Raw genomic sequence first — 14,093 nt, 5'->3', positions numbered from 1 at the left:
ACACATGCCAACACATATTAATTTTCTTGATATCAACAATATTTGTATAACCTTCCAAATATATCATATCATTTGTTGAGAATGTCAAGAGATTTTAACCATTATGAAACTTGTTTTTTAATATAATATTTATATATTTATTATGTAAAAAGGTAATTTATAATTAAAGAATATTAATTTTAATTTTATACTATTTTTTTACATTCTTAACTTTCTTTGTCTTCATGTATTAATTTAGAATTTCTTTTAACATACTTAAAAAAATATATAATTGTATAATTATCTTTCAATAGAATTTAGATTAATTGTTTTATTAAAATAATTCAACACTACAAAAAATATTGTTTTTATTTACTCTAATAACCTAATTCATCAATTAAAAAAAGTCCAATCAATTTTTTTATTAATATCATTTACATATTAAATAATCTGTAATAAAATATTTAATACCTCTCTCACTACTTTTTTGGTAATTAATGTTAAGATGTTTAATAAAAGTAAGTTTTTCCACACAAAAATTATATATGATTCATGCCTTTGTTAGAAAAATTATTACTTATTGTCATAATATAACAAACATTTTTTTAATTATAAATATAAATAAAGAAATATGTATTTTTGAAAGATATATTTGACATAAGATTTACTTAAAAGAATTGTACTTCTGAACTATCAAAGTATTAATGAGATATATTTAAATCATTTATGTGTGGGAGAAAATAATTATAAGATTAGACACGAATATATATATGTAACACAGTAAAATTAATACTTTTAATTATATAGTATTCTATGCCATAATGAATATATGAAAAATGATGTTAAGAAACAACTTGTAATAAGTATAAAATTTAACAAGGAAAATATTATATGAAAATACTCTAAAATAATAAAAAATATCTTAAATAAAATAATACCTTCTTAAATGTGAATAATAATATTGTAAAAGTGTTGTTTTTTATAATTTCTTTACAGGTTCTTTAGATTTTTAAAATTTATCAATGTTAGTTCTTTATTAATATAATTTTAAATGAATTAGTAGTATTATTAATTGATTATTAGCTTAATATATTATTATTATTAATATTTAATAAAAAATTTAACAACATATTGATAAGGTTTGATAATTAAATAATATATTAATGTTTAATTAAAGTTATTTAATTTTAAAAAATTAATTAAATGTACAATTAAATTCTTATAAATCAAAATTGTGCATTAATTGTGTACACAGGAAATACATTTAGGTTGAGAACTAACTAAATACAATTATTTAAATTCATATAATAATTTGTGTACAAATGATTAAGAACATAATGTAATGTGACTGTATTCATTCATTATTATACACTTAATATAAATTGTTTGAATAAAATTAAATATTATTGAATATATTAATAATTGAATGAAATTATTATTTATAGTGTGTAGTATTATTATCATAAAAATAAACTCTTATATTTTATAAATTCTTTCAAATCTTAATAAAAATACACTAGATGTCCTATACTTAATATTTTAAGATGTAAAGTAAATTGAATATTTAGTATTAAAATGATAAGAAGAGGATATAATAATAAAATTTAAAAATATTCTTAGTACTTTAGTTTTATTTATTTAATTTTAATTACTCAAAATAAAATTACTTGTATTTAAATATATAATAATCACATATGAGAGTAGAAAGGTGAATAATTGAATTTACATTTCTCAGAAAATAAATGATTACCAAATAAAAAAAGAAAAGACTAAATAAATTGACAACTTTCTGTCTCATTACGTTCTTCAGTTATACTATTTTAATAATTTTTTAAATATTTAATTATAAATTTATTCTTTATTATATATATATTTTTTAAATTATGCACTTCATATAGATTTTTAAAATATATTTTTTTTATCTAATTCTTGATTTTTTTTCTATCAGACTATCTTGTAATAATTTAAACAGACAAAAATAGTACAGGATTTTTTCTTCTTAAATCATTAACTTAATCGAAACTAATTTCAATCATTATTTAAAAATTAAAAATAATGACCATAAATTATTATATATAATAATTTATTAGAATAATATTTTTTATAAATTAAAAGTAAATTAAAATATAATTTTCATAATTATTATTTTTCTACATTCAAATTTTATTTCAAAATTTAAGTCAATACAACAAGCATGCAGTAACGGTAAAATAATCAAAATCACATGTTTGCATTTGAAAATATATAGTTTAACTTAGATTTGTTGAAATAAAATACAAAGAATCTCACATATATTATAACTAATAAATACACTAATACATAAACCTCTTGTTTTTTTATCTCTCTATTTTGGTTGAGAGAAAAAATATAAGCAATCTAATTTCAAATTATTATACATAAAATTAATTAGTATATGTTTTAAAAATAATTTAAAGATGAAAGTTGAGTTAGTATATATATATATTTTCTATAACATGATTTGCCATACATTTTCTGTGGTTTGGTTATTCTGTTTAACCATGGTTAATGAATCTTGTAACCACACCAGTGATCTACTTTCTATATAAGCAGTGTCCAACCAACCATCTCACACACCATCCTTTCAGCATAGTTTCATCTTCATCTCTCTTGTAGCTTTGCATTCTTTCTCTCTCTCTCTCTCTGTCATTTTCATTTAGCAAAATGACACCGGATTTTCACCCAGTCTTTTTCTCTCCTGAATTTATTAACGCTCCTATTCTCACACTTCATGCTGTTTTCTGTGTTTGTCTCTTTACCTTCCTTTTCATGCTTTTTCTTGTTCCTGGGGGCGTAGCCTGGGCCCTGTCCAAATCATCCGCCAAACCCAATATCCCTGGGCCAGTAACGGCCTTACTCGGAGTCTTTACCGGTTTAACTCCACACCGGGCCTTGGCCAAACTGGCTCGCTCTTACAGCGCCGAGAAGCTCATGGCTTTCTCCATCGGCCTGACCCGGTTCGTTATTTCTAGCGAACCGGAAACTGCCAAGGAGATTCTAGGCAGTGCTGGTTTTGCTGATAGACCAGTGAAGGAATCTGCCTATGAGCTTCTTTTTTATCGTGCCATGGGGTTCGCACCGTACGGAGAGTACTGGAGGAACCTGAGAAAAATATCCGCCCTCCACCTCTTTTCTCCGAAGAGGATAGCGGGATTCGAAGGGTTCCGGTGCGAGGTGGGGCTGAAAATGGTGGAACAGCTCAAGAAGCTCATGAGTGAAAAGAGAGAGGTGGAGGTTAAAAAGGTGCTTCATTTCGGGGCCTTGAACAATGTAATGATGACTGTTTTTGGGAAGTCTTATGGGTTTTATGAGGGTGAGGGGGTTGAGCTTGAGGGGTTGGTGAATGAAGGGTATGAGCTTTTGGGTGTGTTTAACTGGAGCGACCATTTTCCGTTGCTGGGGTGGTTGGATTTGCAGGGTGTGAGGAAGAGGTGTAGGAGTTTGGTTGAAAAGGTTAATGCTTTTGTTGGTAAGATCATTGAGGAGCATAAAATAAAGAGGGTGAAGGGTGAGTATGTGAAAGATGAAGGGATGTCTGATTTCGTTGATGTGTTGCTGGATTTGGAGAATGAAAACAAACTCAGTGAGGCAGATATGATTGCAGTGCTTTGGGTAAATGATTTATCATCCTTCTTTGTTTTATCTCACGTCATAGTAATGGTTTTCTAAAGGATTTGTTTTTTCTGAGTTTGCATGTTAGTGAACATTTGAAATAGAGCTTTGGTTTGTTTGGATTTTTGTTTGCATGTCACTAAACAATGGTGTTCTAACCTTGTGTGTCTCTCAGGAAATGATTTTCAGGGGAACTGACACAGTGGCCATTCTACTGGAGTGGATCCTGGCTCGGATGGTTCTCCACCCTGAGATACAAGCAAAGGCACAAAGCGAGATCGACAGTGTGTGCGGATCCTCTAGGCTGGTTTCCGATGCAGACATTCCTAACCTGCGTTACCTTCAGTGCATTGTGAAGGAGGCTCTGAGGGTGCACCCACCAGGCCCTTTACTATCCTGGGCTCGTTTGGCTGTGCATGATGTGACGGTGGGCGACAAGCACATCCCGAAGGGCACGACGGCGATGGTGAACATGTGGGCTATCACACACGACGAGAGGGTGTGGGCTGAACCGGAGAAGTTCATACCGGAGCGGTTTGTTGAGGACGATGTGAGCATAATGGGGACTGATTTGAGGTTGGCTCCCTTCGGTTCTGGGAGAAGGGTGTGTCCTGGGAAGGCCTTGGGCTTGGCCTCTGCTCATCTCTGGCTTGCTCAGTTACTTCAGAATTTTAACTGGGTTGCTTCTGATGACAGTGATGGTACTGTGGACTTGGCTGAGCGTCTCAAACTCTCCATGGAGATGAAGAAACCACTGTCTTGCAAGGCTGTGTCTAGGGTTGTTGTTTGACTAGAAAGTTTGTCGTGGTTTGGGTGGTTTTCAGTTTAGCAGTACCCAAACAGGATTTAGTTTAATTATCTCTTTTTATCTAATGTTGTGTTAGGGTTTAATGCTAGGTTTTGGAGGTTGTTAATCCTTGGAAGTTTAATTATCTTCTTTTTATCTAAGTTGTGTTAGGGTTTAATCCTAGGTTTTGGAGGATTGTTAAGTTTGTGTTGTTGTAGAAGTTTCTATCAATGAATGCTTTCTGTGTGTGTTTTTTTAATGGTTTGCTCTCAAGCTTCTTAATTCATGGTACTAATTATTGATTTTAATTGAAGTAGATGCTCCTGTTTCTGAATTTTATTGTTTCACCCTATCAAAGATGGTATTAAATAAAGAAATTAGTTTAAAAATATTTCGAACGGTTCAGTTTTTGTTTTTGAATATACCAATGTAAGTCAGAAAGAGCTAGGTTTTAAGTGGCTAGGTTTTAATGATGGTTTGGGTTAAATGTGAAATTCAATTTTACTAAGACTGCATTTATTGTTTCACTCTATCAAAAATGGTATTAAATAAAAGAAATTAGTTTAAAAATATTCTGGACGGTTCAGTTTTGTTTTTGGATATACCGAGGTAAGTCAGAAGGAGCTAGGTTTTAATGGTGGTTTGGATTAATTGCGAAATTCAATTTTACTAAGACTGCATTTAACTGTGGGCGGAGTCTTAAATTTTAAGAATGGTATGTTATTATGAAAAAATATAGTGAACTTGATGTGTTAAAAAGTGCTTTAAATTTATATTTTTAGTACTAATTAAAATAAAAAAGTGAATAAATTAAATTTTTTATGCTGTTAAAAGGTGTACAAGTATTTTTTGAGATCTTTACAACGAAATAAAAGAACAAAAGGTGTTTGTTTAGTTTCAAATAGTTTTTCAGTGCATAAAAAAAAGTTAGAAAAGTAAGTCTTTTATAGGATTTTTGTACTGAAATACAACTTCAAAAATTCCTTAAAAATCATATAATAGGATAAAACTTATTTAAAGTTAAATAATTAAATAAACCTTGCAAGAGTCTAATACTATTATATGACTAATAATTCATTGGTGAGACAGTTAAACTTGTGATTACTAAGTTAACATAATCCAATTAGATGAAGAAAAGTTGAATAATGAAGATGAGAGGCGAGGTTGTGTTTGAATTTAAATATTGTTGCAAACAGTATAAGATTGTGTTTGTAATGTTAAATGGAACAAAAAAATTTATTTGATATTCATAAAATTTTGAATCATTAATATTAATATTTTAATAATTTATAAAAAAATATAATTTTTTATAATTTTGAAATATTGGAAATAAGCAGGAAGTGTAATGATTATTGTTGTTCAACTATGGTTGGAGTGCAACCTGCACTTAACTCAACAATGGCCGACATGTGAGATAGTTTATTCTTTGAAAGTCGATTATGTGAATTGAGTTTTTTGGGTTGTGCGATTCTATCAAAAAGTGATTTGCCAGATTTTTACCCAATTATATGCATCCTTTATGGCTGGGGATTTGACATGCGTTTTTCGTTTCCAAAGCATTCAACTATTAGACTCTCTTTTTTAAGTATTAGAGCTTCAACTTAATTACTTTGGTTATATTCTTTTTTGCAAGTTTGTTTACCTTCTTACTGAACATTAGGATGAGATTAGATAGTGATGGACAACATTTATAGAGAATTTTAAAAAATATAATTTAATTACATCAAATTTTAAAAAATTAAATATCATTGTAGTCTCTGTAAAATATAGATTTTAAAAGATATTCTTTTAGTCCTCATAAAATTGGAAATAGTTTTTCTAATCCCTAATATTATATGATATTCATTACTATTTTTTGTTGAAAAAAAATAGAGTTGAATATCTATTATAAAGTTGTATGTATGGGCATTGTAATATAATGTCTACTATATATTTATTAAACTTTTATCATTTGTAAAATATTTGTTAATAAAAATGAGAGATTTCAAATTAAAAAAAATATTTTACAGTTGTTAAAACCAAAATTTACATATTTTACAAAGATGAAAAATATGTTTGAAATAATCATATTTGGATGATTTAGTTAAAATGGGTTTGAATTTTATGAATATGACTAATGTTTGCATGTTTTATGTGTTTGAATTATGGTTATATTGTGTTATTTTTTAGTTTGCGGTAGTCAAGTTGGACCAATGTTATAAAAGTTTTGAAGTATCAGTGTAGTGTAAAATACTATTGTAAATGTGTTAAAAGAAGTTAGACATGATAGAATAACTTTTTTTTTGACCTTTTTCTATGGTTACATAATGTTTTTTCTTTTGGTTCAAACTTAAATGAGATAAGAATATAAATAATGTCTTATGTATTTTTATTTAAGCTAAATATTTTTATTTAAGATATATTCTTGTAAGTTAAAATTTGTATCAATAATTATTTTTATTTTATTGAATTTTTCTCAAGCAAGAAGAATTTTGTTTCTTAATTGAATTTATATAATAAGATTGATATGTTTTAAAGTTAATGAAGTGTTACGTTTATATCTACATAAGTAAATAAATAAATTTAAAGATGTTAATTAATTAACAATGTGGTATATGATGTGTAAGAAAATATGTGTGAAAAATACAATGATATATGTTGATTGTGTGACTCTTTACGAGTGATGTTCTTTTTAGATATTGTTATGAAAAATATTCAATATGGAATCATGTTAAAGGTCAAGTATTAATGATGAGTTTGTGAAATATGAGGGATATTTTAGCTTTACTAATGATCATATTTTAACTCCATGAATTAGTGCCTATAATCATGGATCTAAAAGGAAATACACTTTACATATTTAAGCATGTGCTTAATGTGGGAAATGTGACTTAGGTATGCCATCTAGCTATGGTTTCTAGAAGCCTATGCTACTCTAGTCTTTGGGACCAAAATGTGAACCCAATTTATGATAGAAAACCTTGCTCTAGATAAATACAAAACAAGGAAAATAGTTGGTGCTCAGGTCTTAAATTTTGCGCTCTACTCTGGATGCTCCTCTGAAGAATAGTAGGCCTTGAGTCACTAACTATTTGATGTGTCTAGCCTAACCTTGAGTTCTGTGTCATACTCCTGGTCATTCTCCTACAAGGCTAGATGGTGATGTTGGTTAATTCATGGTTTCATCACTTTGTAAGTGTATACAGACTACCATATGATGTTGCAGGGATTTCCATAAGCATTATACTTAACTATAAATGTGTAACACAATCCTTCTTCTCTCTCTCTAAAATCTCTCTTTGTCTTCTCTCTAAATTATTTCCTCTAAGCTTCATCTCTTCAACTGATCAAATTCCAAACAGAGTAAGTTCCTGTTTAGTCCGAAGATTCTTTATTTTCTTTTGAATTTGTCATCAATCTTAATGGAGTTAGTTGAGAGAAATAATTCTCTCAACTTGGTTAAGTTTTAGATTGAAATTTGACTATGTTTGGATACTTTATTTTATCTCTCTAAATTTCTAGTAGTTCTCTTACTTGAGTTGAAACTTTCTTTAGAATAAGAAATTACAAGTAATGCAAACTATTTAAGTTTTTTTTTTTTTATAGAATCTTAGGGTAGATGATATAGATGTGAATGTAATGTGACAATATTTTTAGTTTTACATAGGGTTATGTGTTGTTTCAAAATATTTTAAATGGTTGAGTTTGAGATGAATCTTAATTGAGATAAGATTTGTGTAGTTGAATGAATGAAATTGTTGTGTGTTTATCAATTTTATGTTAAAATACTACATCTAGGACAAATTGGTTAAAGTCGTGTGAATGTTTATTATAGATGTAAAATGAACATTAATTTGTATATTTAATTTTTTTAAATGAGTTATGTTGTATGATAATGCTTACTAAGAATGACTAGAATAGTATGAATTTGGATCACAAATCTAGGATGATATGTGAATCATTGCTTGAGTTGTGGTGTCAAGTAAAGACACATATGCTGGAACAAAAATCCTCTTACTTATTGATAGTCTAAGTCTCATAGACTAAGACATCAGTAGTGAGAAGTTGAGGGAAATATTCTTGCACACCGTGACATACGTATAAATGCGACTTGTGTTGTATTGGAGTGACCATAATTCATAACACTTGAGTTTGCTTGTTAATTTATATTTAGGATTGGATCAGATGATATTTTTGGTTGTACATACTTAATATGAGTCTTCTGGAAGGTGTTAGTGTTGAATATCTTTTGATGTACAGATTCATATGTAGTTTATCTGGTTTTTATTTGTTGGTAATTGAAATTTTGTGAATTTAGGATTTAAGGTTTATGGTTTAAGATTTAGAGTTTAGGATTTAAGATTTAGGATTATGATGTAGGGTTTAGGGTTTAAGATTTATAGTTTAGGGTTTAGGATTTATAATATTAAAATAAATTAAACATTGAGAATTTAACTTTTGTACATATATCATAATATTAGTTTATTTTCTAAATGTATGAATTAGTTATAATTAAAAAAATTTAAAATTAAAAAAATTAAATTTTTATTTAAGATAAATTGAATGAACAAAACTTTGAAAGTAAAATACTCAAACTACTAATATAAAAATTAAGAAATACTTTTGTAGCTTAAAATATAGAAGATTATTATAAATATATTATATTATTGCATTTTTTCATATTTTCCCCCTCATTCATTATTTATCACTGTCTTTTGAAATCCTTTATACAATTTTGATATACTGGTAGTTACTTTATTTTTATTTAATAAGTATAGTTCAAACCATTAAAATTTTATACCTTTTTAAAGATTAATCATTAATTTAAAAAGTTAAAATAATATTTTCTTAAAGTACTCGTAGCATAATACTTATAGTATGAACAATATTGAACATTGTTCAAGAAGAAAAATACTAATCAATATCTTAAATATGAAAATTATTTATTATATATTTATTAATAATTATTTTCTATGAATAAATTTGTTTATCATTTTTAATAAATTTTTATCTTAAATATGTTTTTCTTCTCTATAAAATTTGAATGAGACTCTACTTAAGAAATTTGAGTATTTCAAAAGATATTTGTAAAATTATTAATTAAGAAAAATAAAAATGCTAGCACATAAAATGTAAAATTTATTCAATAATATATAAACATTTCTTAATGTGTATTTGTTAATAAAATTGATAGTTCAAAATATGTTGATTTTACTTTCTTACATATATACATACAAGCATTGAGAATTTAACTTTTGTACATATACAATAAAAAAGAATATCTGTATATTTATTTTGAGTATATTATTTGAGGAGTATATAAAGCTAGAAAAGTGGATTTCATGAGATTCCTATACAAACATGTATTTTAAGTTTTGTCAAGTGACTCACCTCTAACTTTATTTGTGTGTGTTTGTACTTAACATACTTTTGTTTCTCTCCTAAATTTCTTTTATTGATTCCTTATAATTACCCTCTTTAGGAATGAGGTAGATGATAGTGAAGGGCCACACTTTTATCCTTTGGTTTGTTCTTTGTCCACTTTCAACAAACCCACTTTTCTTTTTTGCTTAAAAAAGAACCAAATTCAATACAACTTTCATGCAACAATTTTGGTTATAGATAAACACCCATCACATACTCCATGACCCATCTACCTTTATTCCTTTTTTTGTTTTTGATTTGCATCTTAGTTTTAAATATGTATGCATGCATGCATGCCATTTGAATGAACTAACCATTGCCACACATCTTCCAAGTATCACCATATGATATTCTTTTACACTTAAAAGTAAGAATTTTCTCCCTTAAAATCCTCAAAAAATGTTTTTGTTTTTGTTTTTCATTAAATAATTCAATGATAAAGATTTAGTATCAAGTTCTGTTTCATTTTAAATTTGTTGATGTTGATAATTTGACAACTAGTAGCCTTTAAGACAAGCCCACTTGTCAATGTTTGACTACACTTAATCCACTTTTTTTTAGTTAATTAGTTAAAACTATTTTGTTAGAGTCTTTTAGGAAGATATTAAAGAGTTCAATTTTAATTTTATTACAATTTAAAATCATTAAAAACTTTATATTTGAGACAAATACTGAAAATAAATAATAATTAAGGACTTTATAATAACCCTATTAGAAGTAAAGTAAGGGTACATAAATAGTTATCTAAACTATTGAAGGTCTTTTTGCATAATATCGCAATTGCCAATAAAATAACAATTGTAATACAAAAGTGATTAAGATAATAAATAGGAAACTATATAATTTTATTTTTTTAGGGCATTTGAAACTGTAGTTATTTTTATCTGAGCTAAGAATTGAATATATCATATGCTATTTTGTTTTTCATCAATGACTAATTTCAATAATTTAAATCTAGAATCAACTAAAGTTCAATTGTGAAAGTTATACAGGACCTTAATTAGAAAATTTATGAAAAAAAAAATTAAATAACAGTTCATATTTTCTTGTAAATAACTGTCACATCTCCTTCTTTGTACATATATATCGAATTCTTATATTTAATTAAATTAGAAATCTTTGGTTGAAATAATAATAATAATTTTAATTTTTTTAATTGTTTTTCTATACTCAACTATTATTTAATTATTTATTATTAAAATAATACTTTACTAATTAAAATATTTTTTTTAAATACCTAGAATTCTTTTTTCTTTTGCACACTTATACACGTTGGTTTAACATGGGAAAATAGTAGTTTGATTAAATGTATATCGGCTTAACTCTAATCTAGATTTGACTGAGGCAACTAGTAAGCAGAATATTAAGATTGATTCCTGGGATTAATATAAATAAATAATATGCCATTGTTTAAAAATCAAGATCTCTCCACTTGCATCATAGTGCACCAGAAAATAAAAAATAACACAAGTTTTGTGGAATTCACCAAACACAACTTGTAGATTTTTTTTTCAATTTCAGTCTTCTCATGGCAAATGGAAATAGAATTGATCTAATCCGAAAAGATTGATCAAGTTGATGACTGCAACTAAGGGTCAAAGTTTGGTTCTTAATCTCATTGGATAAGATAAATGTTGGAATCTTCATCTACCGTTACTGAGTTCCAAGATTTTCTTTCTTCTGAATTGGGACAAATCTTTACTCCCTTAATATTTTTACATCATGCCAAGAACAATTTGGTCATCTCATTAGATATGATATGCACTTTTGAAAAATATCTAATTAGTCTTAATTGATACTTTGTGAACTAGCTTATCTTTTTAATGTGCTTGTAGGCTAATCAAAATATTGAAAACAAAAGATTCCTAGAGAGTGGATGTAGATTTATGAAACTTTGAAATAGAATCTTCATCTAAGAACTTTAATGATATGAGAATGGCACCTCACTGGTGCAACTTTCAAATGATTGAAGAATAAGAACCCAGCTGAATGATAAACAATTTTTGTTTGGACATATTGCAAATGGTTCAGTTCTCTTTCTTGGATTCACATTCTTAAAGAAAAGAACATGTTCTGCTCATGACTGAGAGCCTTCCAAAAGCTTCCCAACTTTTTTTCATAAGGAGATGCATTTAGGATTTGTATATCCAAACAGGACATTTTTTATTTGTCCCACAAGTGCAACTTCCTATCCTTAATTGTTTTTTTTGTATTGATTCTCATATCTATTGATTCCATAGCCATAAATATTTTACTGTTTTCTCTGTGAAATTAACCCTTTTATCAAGAATATTTCTTTGCATAATTCTCTTATTAATAATGAGAAATTTGACCAGTAAGAGAGCATTGATTTAAGAGGGAATATTTTCCAAGAACAACATTGCTTAAGCAAACATGGTCTTGCAAGCTTATTTCCGTTTTGATGGATACCTACCATTTAAATGGTCCTTACAACCAGCATAAACATTATTAGTAATATGTTGCAAACCTATTTGTACTACCGGACTACCAAGTAGTTGACATTCTACCGACATCTCTTCGAGATGTCAACACGTCTTATAAAATTTGTTTAGAATCTTAAAACACCATTAACCAGTAATATGTCAAATTATCTAAAAAGCATTAAGATGTAATTGGGTCCCTTCTAGGTTCAACATACAGATCCATACCATCAAAGTTCTAAGAAAAAGTATAAATAGGGAGACACCCAAGAGACAAAAGTAATGATCAATATAAACTAACATTTGCAAATTGTACTCAGACTAAATTGAGCGTCAAAGTATCTTTGTAGGTACCTCACCACTTGTTGCGACCAAATAATCGAACAACTGAAGAGTCGAGAAGTCGAAGGACTAAGGATCCGAAAAAACAGAGATAAAAAAAGAGAAAAATTGCAGAAAAATATGGCCTTTTAAGAACACTACTTAACAGATTTTTATGTTATTTTTGGTTTGTTATTGATAATTGTTTTGATCCATTCCTCTACATCGATTTATGAAATAATTGTGTTGCCTATTACATGTCATGTGTTCTCTTTTCATATTTATAAAAATATCCAGAATTTTGTTACCAAGTACTTGTCATGTTTGAGAGTTTTTTTGTACACATTTAAGAGTCGTGTCGTGTTTCATGACTATTTTTAAGTAATTACTATTGAGACTTAAGAGGTCCTATGCTCTTTTAAGAGGTCATGTGGAGGGAAAAAGTGTGTTTGTCTTTCTCTGGAAGACTACTGCTTTGCTCTCAGCACAGATTATTGCTTGGAGGGTGTTGATTAATTTGATTGCCACAAAAGCTAACTTGGAGAGGCGTGGAGTTTTGGTGGATACCAATTTATGTAGTTTTTGCAGGATGGCTGTGGAGTCGACAAAACACATGTTTTTTTATTGCAGGATTGCCTGGTTAGTCTGGAATCAATGTTATACATGGTTAGGGATTGCGTCGGTTGACCATGTTGTCCCAACAACTCACTTCTTGCATTTTAATTTGCTAAATGCTCCTGTCCAGGTTAATGTAGTCTGGAATTGTGTTTGGATTGCTGTAATTAGTGAATTATGGAAGCACAGGAATAAACATATATTCCAAGGAGGGGTGATCGATCCTTCGGAAGTGTTCACTTTGGCACAATTAAGGCTTGGTCTTGGGTAACTTCTAAAATTGTTTCTGCTAGTTTTACTTACTGGTACATTGATCCTGAGCTTGTATGTTTTCAATAAAGTGAGCTTTTGTTGTTCTAAGCTTCTGTTGTTTTTTTTGCCCCTTGTTGTGGGTGCAAAGAGATTGTATTGGGTTTGGTTTTGAATCTGTTTGGCTTTGTACAGGTTAGTTTTGATTTTGTACAGGTTAGTTTTTGAAATTGTACGGGTTTTTTAGTGGTAAATCTGTTTGTCTCTCTATTTATTAAATATTGGGAGACTAGAGAATTGTCTCATTTTTTTAGGTATGTATAAGGGTTGAACCACCCTTAAGTGGTTCCTGTTATTAAATCTTTATTGCTGATAAAAAAAAACTATTGAGACTTAAGTTGCCTTATATTTTAATTAAATCAATATATGGATTAGGAAATGTCCAACTTCGTTCCCTTGAGATATTTAATAGGATAACTCCTTAGTCTCATATAACATGTTAAAAATATGATTAAAAGTGATTATTAACTTCATCAATATGTCTTTATGATGAGAGGATTCACGGTCCAATTTCCTCTCTTTGATATATTTTCAAGACTAGACAATCCCTTAAACAAATCATTTATGACTACGAGATTTAGATAATATACTCGAGATTCTATAATTGT

General features: G+C 28.2%; 1 protein-coding gene across 1 annotated transcript; it reads left to right on the top strand.

Annotated features, from left to right (window-relative positions):
• Positions 1–2,568: 2,568 nt before the first annotated feature.
• Positions 2,569–4,655, top strand: LOC137806361 (cytochrome P450 78A5). Its single transcript, XM_068606417.1, has 2 exons — positions 2,569–3,609; positions 3,785–4,655. Exons 1-2 carry the CDS (start codon positions 2,662–2,664, stop codon positions 4,397–4,399), a joined length of 1,563 nt encoding a protein of 520 aa, XP_068462518.1. The 5' UTR covers positions 2,569–2,661; the 3' UTR covers positions 4,400–4,655.
• The last annotated feature ends 9,438 nt before the right edge of the window (positions 4,656–14,093 follow it).

Source organism: Phaseolus vulgaris, chromosome 3 (assembly GCF_000499845.2).
Source record: "Phaseolus vulgaris cultivar G19833 chromosome 3, P. vulgaris v2.0, whole genome shotgun sequence".
Taxonomy (NCBI): domain Eukaryota; kingdom Viridiplantae; phylum Streptophyta; class Magnoliopsida; order Fabales; family Fabaceae; genus Phaseolus; species Phaseolus vulgaris.
The sequence above is the reverse complement of the archived record's forward strand: the minus strand, read 5'-3'. Positions and strand labels throughout refer to the sequence as shown.

Coding starts and splice junctions, on each gene's coding strand:
- LOC137806361 (XM_068606417.1), top strand. CDS start 2,662: ATGACACCGGATTTTCACCCAGTCTTTTTCTCTCCTGAATTTATTAAC. Junction 3,610..3,784: donor ATATGATTGCAGTGCTTTGG/GTAAATGATTTA, acceptor TGTGTCTCTCAG/GAAATGATTTTCAGGGGAAC.